The sequence below is a fragment of the Hesperophylax consimilis genome, chromosome 8, assembly GCF_061612785.1.
Source record: "Hesperophylax consimilis isolate HC1 chromosome 8, BYU_Hcon_1.0, whole genome shotgun sequence".
NCBI lineage: Eukaryota > Metazoa > Arthropoda > Insecta > Trichoptera > Limnephilidae > Hesperophylax > Hesperophylax consimilis.
The window spans coordinates 10730406-10746125 of NC_142843.1; the positions used below are offsets into that span (position 1 = coordinate 10730406).

At 35.3% G+C, this 15720-nt stretch overlaps 1 protein-coding gene across 1 annotated transcript; it reads left to right on the forward strand.

Moving 5' to 3' along the window:
- The first annotated feature begins 5676 nt into the window (after positions 1-5676).
- LOC149421555 (protein-lysine N-methyltransferase EEF2KMT) lies at positions 5677-13813 on the forward strand. Its single transcript, XM_089634864.1, has 5 exons — positions 5677-5948; positions 7698-8015; positions 8091-8364; positions 9482-9706; positions 11096-13813. Exons 1-5 carry the CDS (start codon positions 5874-5876, stop codon positions 11197-11199), a joined length of 996 nt encoding a protein of 331 aa, XP_089490990.1. The 5' UTR covers positions 5677-5873; the 3' UTR covers positions 11200-13813.
- Positions 13814-15720: the final 1907 nt, after the last annotated feature.

The following is a 15720-nucleotide window of genomic DNA, read 5'->3' on the forward strand; positions in this document are numbered from 1 at the left end:
ACTAAACTTGGAGTCACTAAGGGGATTCCTCCACACTGGACGACAGAGGACATCTTGGAGAACATTAAGGTTCCCCAGGGTTACGGAAAGGTCATTAAAGCTCGCAGACTAAATTATCGTTTTAACACTGGAAACGCCATAGAATGGAGACCCTCTCAGTCTGTTGTCCTCACATTCGACTCCAAAGATCTCCCTCAAAATGTCACCATGTTCCACGTATCCCTACCAGTGGATCTCTACGTGTTTCCAACTGTGCAGTGCTACAAGTGCTGTAGGTTTGGACACACGAAGACCCTCTGCAGATCAGAACCTCGATGCTATAAGTGCACTTTGTCTCATAGTGGCGATAGCTGTAATTCAACGGAGGAAAATTATAAGTGCTTAAACTGCTCAGGAAACCACTTGTCGACCAGCAAAATTTGCCCTGAAATGTCAAGGCAACGCAACATCAAACATACAATGGCTGTAAAGAACATTTCGTATGCGGAAGCATCCAAAATGTTCAATAAGGCTGTCATTTCTTATTCTGAAACTGCATCCAAAAATATTTCCTCCCCTCATCAATCTTCTTCTTCATCAACGAAGAAAACAGTTTTAAAGTTCAGTAAACCCCGAGTTCTCCCAAAAAAGAATGCCACTAGTCACGAATCCTTGTTATGGTTCCCCAATGGACAACTCCCTCCCAACTCTGATAGAACAATACCCAAGTCACCTGTCAACGCAGACCCACATAACATTAACGATCTTAATTCTACACTTATCACGTCATTTTTACACATCCTTCAGACTTTAAATAAAAACAATATACAAATACCGTCCCACGTTGCCAAACAGATTGTACAGATTATAAATACCTCTAGAAATGGCCCCTCTGACGAGGATTCTTCAGTGGAATTGCCATAGTCTCCGAAACAAATCAGTAGACATCTTACACACATTAAACTCACTCTCCATTGCAGTAGCTGCCGTCTCTGAGACGTGGCTTGAACCGGATTCTCATTTCAGAGTTCGAGGATTCCACTGTCTTCGTGACGACCGCCAAGATGGGAAGGGTGGCTCCGCTCTTCTCATTAAAACATCCTTACCCTTTTCCCCAGTAGATGTTAAGCCAGCCGGTTGCCCTTTTCAGGTGACGGCCGCTAAGGTTTTTGGCACTACAATCCTTTCCCTGTATATATCCCCTTCTAATAAACCCTCTAAATCATTTCTTCAAGCAATGCTTTCTAAGATAGAACCACCTTTCCTTGTTCTGGGTGACTTTAATGCTCACCACGGATTATGGGGCTCTGTGTCTTGCGACAGATTGGGCAGAGACATTGTTGACCTTCTTGACGATCTTGATCTTTGCATTATGAATGACGGTTCCCCTACCCGTGTTCAGGTACCAGGTCAACGACCCAGCGTGGTCGACCTTACCATTTGCAACTCAAACATAGCCGGATCCTTGTTCTGGAAAGTTCTGGAGGACCCGCACGGGAGTGATCACTATCCAATCCTCATAGAATCCTCCAACATGCTCCATACCAACAAGGCTTTCACGTTTCGTAATCGTAAACCGAGATTTGTAACCTCGAAGGCCAACTGGACTGATTTTTCAAAGCTCATAAAGCTCTCCATGCTTAGTCTGCCCTCTCCGACTAAAGATAATGTCACGGAATGTTACGAGTTGCTAGTTTCATCAATCATCGCGGCTGCAGAGACATGCATTCCTATCAAATTACCTGGCAATAAAGGAAAACCTCCCCCAGCCCCGTGGTGGGATAATGAATGTGCAGACGCAATAGATTCCAGGAAGAGGTATGCTAAAATATATTCTTTGAACATGACCCTTGATAATTTCCTGAACTTCAAAAAGATTGAAGCTAAGACCAAGCGATTGCTCAAAAATAAAAAAAGGCAAGGATGGAAAAACTTTTGTTCTTCCTTATCTCCCGATACCCCACTCTCAGCTGTTTGGAATTCAATCCGCCGATTCAGAGGTTCTTACGTCCCACCCGTTCCTCATCCACTCTCTTCAGAATGGGTGAAGGAATTTGCCGATAAATTAGCTCCTCCCACTGCGAGTAACTGGAATGAAACGGAATTCACATACTCGTTTCGTACGCAAGGGTGGATAGACTCACACTTCAATATATTTGAACTTAGAGAGGTTTTAAACGACCTTAGAGACTCAGCTCCCGGCGAAGACGGTATTCCGTATAGCCTCATTAAAAACTGTGATGTTGCCCTACATAATTATTTTCTTACACTTTTAAATTTGATGTTTGACACAGGTAAAATTCCAACCTCCTGGAAAACCCAATTAATTATCCCTATTCTGAAACCCCAAAAGGACCCCAGTTCTGGTCTTTCGTACAGACCCATTGCTCTTTCTTCTACTTTAGTTAAAATTGCAGAACATTTGATAAAAAGACGACTAGACTGGTATGTTGAAAGTGAGAAAATTCTTCCCAGCTCACAGTTTGGATTTCGAAAATCAAAAAGTACAACTGAAAGCATTTCAATTCTCACTTCTGATATACAGATGGTCCTAGCTGAAAAAAATATTCTTGTCGGTGTCTGCGTAGATATTACCGGAGCTTTTGACAATGTTTTATTAAACGTTCTACAGAGAAAATTATTACAAATCGGCATCCCCCGTAAGCTTGCCAGTTTCATAATCAACCTTCTTCTTACCAGAAAAATTCAAATCCAGGTTCTGAACTCCCCTTCTCTGTTGAGAACGGTAAACAAGGGTTTGCCTCAGGGTTCCGTCCTTAGTCCTATCCTTTTTAATATTTACACCTCTGACCTGCATCAGAGTATACTCCCATCATGTAAAATTCTTCAGTATGCAGATGATTTTTTTATCTATATATCGGGACGAATTATTGCTTTTCTGGAGGAAATGATCAACCTTAGCATGAAAAATCTTTGCATTTTTCTAAGAAATCACGGCCTGGAAATTTCTCCAACCAAAAGCAATGTCATCGTTTTCTCTAGGAAACGTGTTGCCCCGTGCATTTCAATCCGAATCGATAACATAATCCTCCCCGTCCAGGTTCAGATAAAATTTCTGGGGGTCATTCTAGACTCTAAGCTAACGTGGAACTCTTACGTAAATCTCATTATTAACAAAAGTCAAGCTGGCCTTAACGCCCTGCGCGCCGTGTCAAGGGTCTGGTGGGGAAGCCATCCATGCTCGCAAAAATTGTTTTATAATGCTTATGTTAGAAGCCATTTGGATTACGCGTCATTCCTTATTGAGCCCACTTCTAAAAAAAACCTTTCAAGGTTAGACCGTATCCAATCTCAAAGCCTAAGATTAATTATCGGAGCCATGCGATCTTCCCCAATTAACGCTTTGCAGGTGGAGGCTGTTGACCCTCCTCTCCATTTCAGAAGACAGTTCTTGGCAGACAAGTTCTTATTCAAATGTTTCAGACTGTCTAATCACCCACTGATGGACAAAATTGCTTCTCTCTCTGCTCAAGTTAGATCACTTTCATATTGGAGGAACAAAACAATCCCACTTCTCGTCAAAAGCCTCCATACTTACAATGCTTATAAACCTATTTTAAATCCCCATGACAGACTTCCATTATATTTAAATTCCTTTCAAATTCATTCGCGCAAACCTAATATTATTTTTTCACTTGGCTTTCCTGGCAACCACGAAGCCCCAAGTAAATTTATCCATATTTTAAACTCGAAATGGACCGGCTGGAAAACTATTTATACAGATGGTTCTAAATCTTCCTTATCTAACCATGTGGGAGCGGCGTTCCACTGCCCAAGAGACCAAATTAGTAAAAAAATAAAACTTCATAAAGAAGCCTCAATTTTCACAGCTGAATGCATAGCAATTTTAGAATCCTTAAAATACATTGAAAGTATTCAAATTGAAAATTTTTTAATTCTCTCCGATTCCCTGAGTGCTCTTCAAAAACTAAACTCCTCCCCTTTCCACTACCCGGAAGATGATTTGTGTATTGGAATCCGCTCCTTATTACATACGTTAGCTATCTCTGGCAGAGAGATCGCGTTGGCTTGGATTCCTAGCCACTGCGGTATCCCTGGTAATGAAAAGGCAGATTTATTGGCGAAAGATGCCATCGACACCGGAGAGTTTTTGTATAATTTCTTAAACCCCGACGACCTTCTAGTCAAACTGAAAGAAAACATGATCTCCACATGGCAGAATCATTGGAATGAGTCGAGTAAAACAAAGGGTAATCATTTTTACAAATTACAGCCTACGATTCCTTCAAAACCGTGGTTTTCTGGGCTCTCTTTGAACAAATTTTCAACTTCTTCCATTTGCCGTATGCGAATAGGACATTGCTGCCACAATGTTCACCTGACAAGAATTCAGGTTAAGAATTCTGCCATGTGTGAGTGTCGTCTTGAAGAGGAGGACCTCAACCATATTTTTTTCAGTTGCCCTTTAAATAATAATTATAAAAATTTCATACCTGATCTGATCAATACAGGTATATTGCCCCCCTACGACATTGCATTTTTGTTATCTTCCATTGACAAACGAGTATATAAAATCATTTCTTATTTTATTAAAGTTAATGGCATCAACTTGTAAATTTACTTACCGAATTATTCATACGTGTATATATATATATGTATATGTATGTATGTGTGTATGTATGTGCGTATATTTGTATGAATATATGTGTGTATATATAATGTATATATATATACACACATATATTCATTATATGTGTGTATATATAATATATATATATATATCTTTTTATTATTATTATTTATTTATATTTAGTGTGTTTAGTGAACTGTATATTATATATTTATGTTGTGTATTTGTAATTCTTTGGTAAATAAATATTAACCTACACATACACAAATACAAATACTCCGCACACTCTCTACTTGACACTGGCCAGAACACTCCACTGGGGTGAAAAGCCATTTAAAAAAAAGAAGAAGATAACACACAACGACAAAAATTTCCGACAGTGGAATCTACATAACTTTACATCTCTACTGCTGTCTATTGCTAAAGCAAAATTAAGTTTTCGCTCTATGGTTATCAACGTGAAAAAATGTTTCATGTTAGTTTGACGTTTGACAATAGTATTTGACTTTGTTGCTAGGGTTGCCAAATTGTGGGAGATTCCTCAAATTGCGGGTAATTTTTAAGATTTTTCAAGAATTGGGTATTTTACGGGGAGAACCTTTTGTGCGAGGAAAATGCGGGGATTTAAGGCATTTCTTGATTATTCAACCAAATTGAAAAATATTATTTCAATAATTCTTCGAACGCACTATATTTCGTTTTCTTCAATTGAACAATTTCAAAAAAATTGTTTTTTTTTTTAATTCGGAATGAATAGGATAATCCGATAAAGACTAGATAATAAAGAATGCTAATTTCCAAAGAATTATGTTTCATTTTGTAGGAAAATGAACTTGTGGGGAATTCGATTTGTTGTGGGTATTTTAGAATATATGCATAGGTAACCCTGATTGTTGCTGTCATTCTGTCATTGGCACGATTAACCGCGATTAACTCGGTTGACGCTTTTGGCAGGTTGGCGAGGAGTTCTTCAGTTCACGTGTTCGATGTGTACATAAGTTTATATTGTATTTAAAATTGTTAATGCTTCCTATCTTTTCATGGAATAAGTCAGCGTAGTGTACCTTATATGTTTGTTTCAGAAATACCTTATTTCATCGTGTATCAAACAGTTCTTCTAAATTCTAACCAACAAAAAATTAGCAAAACCCAGCTAAATTAATGAAAGAAAACAGCAAACTTATGTGTAATCGTTAGGGTTACATAATTACTAGGTTAATCGTATCGTAGATATACAAAACGCTAACAAAAGTGAACTAGGACACTGAAGAAAATTCACAAAATGCATATTGAATCAAAAGAGTTTGTAATACGCCAATTCCTTTCTTGTTCAAGTTTAAAGGGATATAACTGGAAGGTTAGTTCTATTATTATCTGCATTATATGAACTTGTTTTGATCGTTATCTTCATTTCTGGAAGCTAATTTGGTAAATTTTCATTTCTCCGCTTACTTCTCAACACACTCCAAGGGGGCGAAAATAGGGTCCCCATTCGAGAAAATGGATTTTGCTTTAAGCCGCTATATCTTTGAAAGTAATATAAACACCACCGGTCAGTGGTTGAGTGGGCATAGCGCTTGGGTCTCACCCGAGCGTCGCGTGTTCGATTCCTCGGCTGGCTAAGTCCTCCATCACAACACAAGCAACATTTTCGGCTTTCTGTGGTGGTAGTAGGAGATTTTCAAACATTGTTGGGTTATTCGTAACCTGGGAATGTTTGTCTTTCTTTTTAAAAAAAAAAAAATATATATATATATTTGAATGACTTTTTTTTACATAGTAATCACCACACACCGAGTATAAAAGTACTGTCTGAAATTAAAGCCTACTTTGTAATACATCTTCAGTTTATGGAGTCAGCTTTGAGCCATTTAGTGATGTTTTATGTGTAAAAAAATGAATGTATTTTATTACACTACAAAAAAATTTGTTTTCACTTTCTCACAAATCATTACAAAAAAAATACCGATTTCAACATCTCCAGTGCCATAAGTGCAAGGGATTTTACTGTTTTAGTATAGTTTCCTTTTGATTAAATATCTTTCCACACAAGTGACAAGAATATAAGAAAATGGGACACTTCTATCACATTGTTTATACATATTTATAGTTGGGATAGTTATATATAGATTTATCGGGCAGCAATGCCTTTACAGCTATTCTAGTGGAACCGACGTAAACGATAGAACTACCCCTCTTACCGGAAATGTGTTAATACGCAAATTTTTTTTTAAATAACTCTTCATTTTAACTTAATTACGACAAGAAACAACTATTTACGTCGGTGGAGAGTGTAAAAGATGCATTAAACTTCCATTTTGTTTGTCTTTTAGTCAATACTAAAAGACATACGACTAAGACTCAATAGTGACATTTGCGAAAGTTTCGTATCAATCTAAATACGCACAAATTATTTAAATAACCCAAAATAAGAACCCAATAACCTATTTTGTTTTTTCTTGTAGTAATTAAGTTGAACCGAATTTTAAGTTCCATAACCTATTACTAAAAGTGTGCTGGATAGGTAAATATTTACCAAAATAAATAAGTATGCAATAATTCCTTGACTTTCATACATAATTTATAGTAAAATATATATGTAAGTCATGAACCTAAAAAGCGCTGGAAGAAGCTATTCGAGAACAATTTGAAGCCGCGGGGTGAGAGGGAAGATGTATGAAAAAAGTCAAAACCTACTAAAAATTTATATTTACATATCCCATTCCATGTTTCATCAAATACCCAAAACAAATCATAAGCCGCATCAACACAAAAATACAATTTTAATAGTTCACTATGCGCCACTTTGCATACAAATCATTTCAAAAGTTTGTCATACAAGATGGCTGCCAGGCAGTTTCCCCTCGCCTTAGATTTGGCTTCAATACCATTCATACAAAATCGCACTAATACTCTGTCCAGGGCTTGTTAGGTCCATGGCGTAAGTTGAACGTACAAAAGTAGATCAATGTAAGTTGAACATACAAAAGTAGATCAATGTAAGTTGAACATACAAAAGTGATAGTGATAAAAGTAAAATACATGGAAAAGGAATTTTTTCCGGAAATGTTAAAATTATTAAAAACTAATTATTGTCTTTTTTCAGCCGTTTTTAAAGTGTCTTTCCTGGGAAGATCAGGGAACATTCCTTTCAGAATGTGTAAAGCATCCCCTAGCATTGAGTCTTCCCATCAAATATTCCTACCAGCTTTCCTTTCTGAAGGAGATCATCGATTATATGGAGAAAGAGAACGTAGAAATACACGATGACATCTATTCAATTTACTGCGATTTGTTGGCCCACAGCAAACATGGCGAAGACTTTTGCTATAAACATTACATCATTTCTGAAGAAAATGCTGTTAGTTTAAGGGTCAGTTCTAAACTTATTTCAGATGGAACCACAGGTCTTCATATTTGGGAGGTAATTATAACATTATTATAAAAACTTTCTATGAACCATTACAATGTAAATCTAACCTATAAATCTTCATTCCAGGCATCGTTTATCCTTTCAGAATGGTGTCTTCAGAACAAAGATGCACTGAAAGACAAGTATATTTTGGAACTGGGTTCAGGAACCGGACTGACGGGCCTCATAGTGGCCAAATGTTGCCAGCCAAAGCAAACGTGGCTCACAGACTGTCACCCCAGTGTACTTCAGTTACTCAAGGAAAATGTTATTCTGAATTTTGGCGATGCTCAATGTAAAAAGATTAAAGATGTCGATCGGGTACATTTCCATGGGGCAGTTAATTCTAATTCAGAAATTGGTAAGTGTAAAGTTGAGTGTCAAAGTAGTTAACATAGTTACTAGTTTTTGTAGTTAAAATGTTTCATAAAATATTATTTTTACACATTATGGTAACGGGTTTATTAAATACATGCACAAGTTTAACGGTGAACACAATTAGTCTTTATTTTGGGTACAATCAATTTGCAAATATGACACATATTCATAGAAGTTCAATAACAGTAATACAATTTAATAAACATTCACTACCACTTTATGGGTTCACTCAGGAAACAGGTTACACCCGTATCGTTCCCAACGGAACGTAATATGTTCCCTTCGCTTAACCTTTTGTTTTTGTTGGGTTAGCTGATCTCCAAAGCCAACGATTTACAAAGCGTCGCTTGTGTCAGTCCTGCCAGAGGTAACCGAATTTAGGTAACTTAACTTTCTAGAGCAAAACATGACCTTTTATCGGTCATCACAGCTGTGACATCCCTTCCTGGGATGACATCTGTAAGCCAGAGCGGCGGGGTGAAAAACTAACCAATAGCATCCCTCGCTCTAATTAGTAAGAGACGAAGTGATGCGAGAATTAGTGATTAATTAGTGATAATAGATGATTTATTATATTATGCTTTTTTTCTTAGTATAATTGAAAAATACAGTATTATTCTCTTGCAATTGTGAAGCTCGATAGCTTATGGTGTAAATGGCACGAAAAATTGTTGCATTAATCTAGAAATTCCAGACAAAATGCTGTGAGAAATTCAGGATATATCAGAGCTCTCCGTTCAAAAGCTTTTATTGTTCCAGCCCAAGGATTTTCTGCATAATAGTTTTTTATATTTCAAAAAGATTATTATTATTCACATATATATATTATTCTCAGTAAAAAGAAACTTTGTTAGAAATAATTACAATATTTTGTAAACATTTTTTTATCCAAAAAACACAAACACAATATTTGTAAAACTCCTACTACCATCATACTAAGCAGAAATGTTGCTTATGTGGTGACGGAGGACTTAGCCAACCGAAGCCTGGGTTGGAACCCGATGCATTTGCCAACTCAGCCACTGACCGATCTAAAGTGAAGTTAACACTAACTCCTTTCGGAAAATTTGTAAACTTATTGTATTTTTGTTTTATTCCAGGAATTCTCAACTTACCCTGGGAAAACCTGCAGGAGGAAGTATTCCTGAAGCAGCTGGTTGTTCCCGATCTCGTGGTAGCTGCCGATGTAGTGTACGACTCCTCCCTGTTCCCGGCCCTCTGCTCGGCTTTCCTCTACTTCCTCCGCACCAACACCAATTGCCAGATCATCTTCGTATGCACTGTGAGGAATGTCGACACGCTAATCGAGTTTTTACAATTATTAGGTAAATGTTATACTCAGCTTTATTATCATCATATCAAAATTATATTATTTGTTATAATCAAAAATTATAACAGGCCCATATGAGAGTTTTTTTAAATTCAAAATAGGATTTGTCTATGAACTTATTTACACGGTATGCAATCTTATGAATCAAATATTTTTTATTTAAACTTCGATAATAAAGATTACATTTTTTCCCATTGAACAATATTCTTTTTTTTATAATAATCATCTTAAAATTCAGTTTTATGGGCACTATCTTAGTTAAAATATTATATTATACAACATAAAAGAAGATGCTGCGTAACATACACTGGACGCAAATCTCAAAAGAGAAGTGTATTCAGCTCCAATCATATTTATACTAAACATTTTTACTAAATACTTATTTTTATTCTAGCAAAATTAGATTGTCAAATTAAATTTTTAATTCACAATTACAAAAAAAATCGCTTTAAAAATCAACCTTAAATGAAAAGCAGCGCACGGTTCTACTGATATCGTACTAATCATCTATTATGCCCGTGCGCCGAACAAGACCATTTGTACCGGCGCGGCAATTTTGAAACGACCTGACTCACTAGAGATACCAATGGGGAATTTTTACAAATGGATTTGGGTTCTGTATCATGCTCGTACGCAAAAGAGCGGACTCAAACCTAGAAATGACTTAAGACAGCTCCCGCGTGAGAGGCAAACGCGATAATATGGCTTTAGATGCTTCCCTTAGTGTGAAGTTAATGTGAAAAATATTTAAGTTTATTAACATTTCTATTTTCGTATTTATGTTTCGATTAATGTCCAGGTCACCATGCCGCTCAGAAGAATAAAGAAAACATAGCAAGCCATGATTCTTGATTTTAATTTTAGGTCTTTACTTAATGAAAGGGCTCCTGTCCATGCTAACTTCTTGATATGGATCCCGTAATAAAATCAAAATTTTGTGTTATGAATCTAACAACATTTTTTGTATGGTAAATTTTAAATCACAGCACAGAGTGGTGCGATAATCAACAATTTGATATTTTTGCAGTGCCAAGCAAAAGTCGCACCTATAAATTTACCATCAGATTAGTTAGGCTTGCATCATTTTTGAGTGTTCTGTTTTGAGTCGACTACATTTGTTTGTGTTCCGTGTCCAGTCTATTCTGTCAAGAGTGTAGCTGTGCTTGATAGTACCATTTTATTCTGCATGAGCATTGTGACTGTTGCGACCTTTCAAGTCAGAGTAATCAAGAAAGTCCACTATTCATAGAACTACTAATAATTATTTATAGTATAAAGATGATTTGAGAAATGTTCCCGAGTTCACTGCTGGATGAATTCCTTGCCATATTCTTCCACTATTCTGTCCTTATTGAAGAGTAAAACCTCAACTTTTTGTTTTCAGAATCACACTCATTGGATGTAACACAAATTGCAATTCCTTCTCCGATTCACCTTTATTGGCCGCAGACTATCGAAGCTCGGATGTTTGCCATAAATAGACATTGAGTTAGCTAGCAGTGTCAGCATTATTTAAAATTAATTGACCCTGCAATGCTTCACTATTGCTAATGTCTTTCTCGGCTGTCTCTAACTTCTTCCACCATTCACTAATGTATACCACAATATAACTGTTAAAAAACTACATTACATCTACTTTAATTCGACTCTGTATCTCATTCCGGTGCAGATATATTGCGTTTAGTATCTCTCGGGCGTCCCCGACTTCTTCTACTATTCAAAACACTCTCTAATCTAAACTCTCCTGGCACTAATAAGAACAGACATTATAAATTTTCAGCGATATTGGTAGACTTGTTTTCAAGTTTTGCGAACGCAAACATACGCAGGCTGAATTTTTATATATCAATAAGATGTTAACACACTTCGGACGGGAAAGGTATTTCTACCCGTTCGGTCGATTGTTACTTAAGGGCGGGAAGGGTATTTTTACCTTTTGCGCCGGCTTTATTTAAATGGCAGAAAAGAATAAATTATCCAATGTTTTTGTATGAATATTTTATGCCGATCTCTTTCTAAATGTCCCCAACTATATGTACATAATTATCAAATCGCAATTCAATTCTTCTTTTTTATATTTATATTTGAGTCTTTCGTGCACATCGGTATTTCAACAATAGGGCATTTTATTATTTAATACCTGACACTTGATAGGCAATGCGTTTGAAGATTAACGAAATAAGTTATTTTTCAGTCAGTCATTTTATAGCTTGGGTATGCTGAGTTAGTATGTAGAAATTTTTATTAAAATATTTTCATTATTTTCGAAGACATAGCGATTTAAAAAAAATTAAAATTACTCGCGCGGGACCTTTATTTTCACCCCTCGCCAGCGGTCCTCGGGAGCAAAAGATACACGCCTGAAGTGTGTTAATAATATTGTTTCAATGAGTAAAATCATATTTCGTCTATGTCAGTTCACGTACGAGCCAATAATTTCAAAAAAATTTTTTTTGGCACTTTCAGTTTAACAGCACGAGCCGCATTCATTGGTACTTTAAAATTTTGAAATTCACCTTGTATTCGGTTGTATTGCTTGTATTCGGTTAAAGACAATATCTCGAATGAACATACATAAGCAAGCAAGAGCGCGTATATCCCTAAATAGTTTTTTTATTACTTTATTTTTACAAATGATTCTTCCGCGGTATTAAACCTATGATTTATTTTTATATATACTAAATCGATAGATGATTGATTACAAGATAGTATTGTTTTGAATCAATTTTGGTTATTTAATTTATTTATTCTTTACTATGGGTTTAACCACTCAGAACATTAGAACGTCAAAAGACGTAAATATGATAATAGCGGTCAAGACATTAGAACGTCTTTTCACGTAAACGCGCGAGATTTTACAAAAATCGATTTATTTCCATCACTAGTATACGGATTGCCATGATTTAAAAAACAGAGTATCGATAATGAATAACGTTACGCGTCTGTATTCAACAATATCTATGGAACGTAGAACTGCATTATCTAAGCCGATTGAATCTGTCATCTTGTTCGTTCATAATTTATTGTGTTTCTAAATAATTTATTAAAAATATTTTAGTTTGGACCGTTAATATTTTGAGGTGACTAATAGTTTTTAATTATATTTCTTCAATATATAAAGTGTTATTTCTTTGTGATACTCAGAAAAAAGTACATTTTTCACGGCTTTGAAATAATGGTTATCGATTCTTACATATTTTTGACGTTTTCATAAAATATATATTTAGAAACGCAAATATTTACTTATAACAACACAATGCGATATTGGATTTCATAATCTTTCCAAAACATTTTTTAGAATGAGGCTACGTTTCCCAAGACGTGAGTTATGATGCTTTTAGCAAAACTCGTAAATAACACAAAAATTATCACGTTTTGACAGTTTTCAAAGGAACACAGTACATAATTGTCTTTGTCTGAGAGGTTAAATTCCATAAAAATAAAAAATATACCAACTGTCAGTACTTTGCGCAACATTGTATGTTGCGCAACTCGCATCCTGTATATTATATTATTGTGAGTTCATTAACATTTTACATTACATGCAATCAATGGCATTGTGCATTTTTTTACCGTTAATTCAGTATGTTAAGTATGTAAACATTGTACCTGAAATATTTGCATTCTGTATGTTTATGTTGAAATATTTGATAATACTTAATTAATTCTAATACTTAGTTAATTGCATCTTCAACACAGGAAATCACCTAGTGGAATAGGCATAGTGCACTCCATTATAATTTTAAAAAGTGTAATGCTCTCTTACTAATCCGCCACCCCGAAAATCGGCCAAGTGTCCAATTAGTGAAAGCGGTGGATTATAGTGCATACGTGCAAAATAAGCTAAAAATTAAAACATACATTTCATAATAACAAATTAATTTAAATAATTTTAAAGTGAAATTTATTTTTATTACATAGAAATAGTTTTTTTTATAAATTTTCTCATTAAGGCGATGCCATACGTAGTAATGCAAAATCATGTGTTTTTGGTTTGAAAATTTGGTCACCTAGAAATGTTTCAGATGCTTTAATTAAATACTGCGAGTAGAATACATCTTGGCCTTTGAAATAATCGAGTATTTTTAAGATAAGTCTTTTTATAAGCAGAAAAAAATAATGTATAAGGCCTATGAAAACTGCTTTAAAGTTCAAAATCTCCTACTTACGAACCCATTTTCGGTTATGATTTTATTGTATAATGTGGCAAATTAAGTTATTTATAAAATGATCGAAAAAAAATTAAATATTTATGACTGAACATCCACAAAATAAAATAAAAGGCACTTTTTGGCCATGTTTTTTTCTTGCATAAATCAAAACAGGCGGATGGTGTTAAGCGGGAATTTAAACCTTATCGCCATCTACGTAAGGGTTGTTAATGATAGGGGCTCAATTTAAAATATTACAGGACGTAGTGCATCGCCTTAAAGAAAAGTGCCTTTTGGCGTACAATGTCACCAGTAATCGCTGTATCCCACAGACGCTCTTGCTAGCACCACAAATAACACTCTAGTCTAGGCATTACTGGTACTACTGAATTTAACAGGCGAATTATAAAGCTTGGTTTTATGCTTTCAACTCGTAAGGATAATGGCGGATTATAGTGGTTGTCGGATAATCGAGCCGTGGATCACTGATAGAGTACTGTACATATATATATATAAATAAATATATTTTATACTGTATATATATTCATTTTTTAAAGGATTTATTATAATATATCTTCTTTTAGCCGTGCTTATTGTTGTGTTCCCACAAACAGTTCTCCAACTCGTCGTGGAAGGAGATCATAAATAATTGGTTCTTTGTGATAAATCAGGGATTTATTAATACTTCACGTATTACAATGGTGACTCGATAGTCGATCTAACTAGAAGCTGGCTAATTGAGATCTGGAACAGTAAGTTTGTCTGGGAGCATTCCCACTGGCCCTGGCGACTACTGGCACTGGCTGCCATTTTGCGGACTTCCACGCAAGCTCTATGCACTGCCCTCTATGAGTGCATCTTTGAAGCTCTTACTTCCCAACACTTATTAATCACAAAGATTATAAACATTTAAATAGGTGTACGTTTTGTTTTGCAACTTGTCTTTGTATGTATACTACTAGGATGATCAGCTATGGACTTTTTGGACATTTTCCACATTTGCCTGAGCACTGGCCCCTTATCAGCGAAACAAAGCAGTCTTGTCATCTATTCGGTTCCGATTTGTGATGCTTAGAATTGGTTTGTTTATGTAAAAGTTATCATTTTTTTATTTTGATATTCTGAATAATTTTGGTTATGAACTCTACTGAGAAAGGTGTCCATATTTATAACTTGTCACCATTTACAGATCTACAAACTTATCCATCCAGTTGGGGGTATCTCTATTTCAGTTTTTCTTCTTCTTTTTATCTCTCGTTCCAAATTTTGTCTTTTGATTACACGCACACATAAGTTTTAAATCTGAACACTGTATCATCGGTACTGTGCATCTAATCTGTATCTTTCTATGCTGAAAGGGGAATATAACATCAACAGGTGTAGTCGTTTTAGTACTGTGTTTATTGGTTACAAATCTTAGTTTTTGTAGCATGTGAATACAAAACAAACAAATATATTATATGAGATGCTTGTGAACATTGAACAAACTTATTTAAAACCACAAGTAATAAGTTATAAGTCTAAGCCATAGGAATATATTAAATGTATAAACTTGTTAAGCACCCTTGACTTCATTTTCTCACGAAAATGGCGCTATACAAATAGTCCAATCATTATTATTATTTATTGTATGAGATGCTTGTGTACATTGTAATTTTTTACATAAAGTAGGTACATTGTCAACATTTTATATTTTTTATAATAAATGCATTTTATAAATATTAATATGTTTTCATTCTTTGTGGAGTTTATATTAATTTATTTGTAAAAATGTTGAGTGCTAGATACTCTCAGTATCACCCTGGTGAAAGGTCTCAATTCAGAATCAAAAAGCTTGAAAGGGTATTAACTGTGTTCA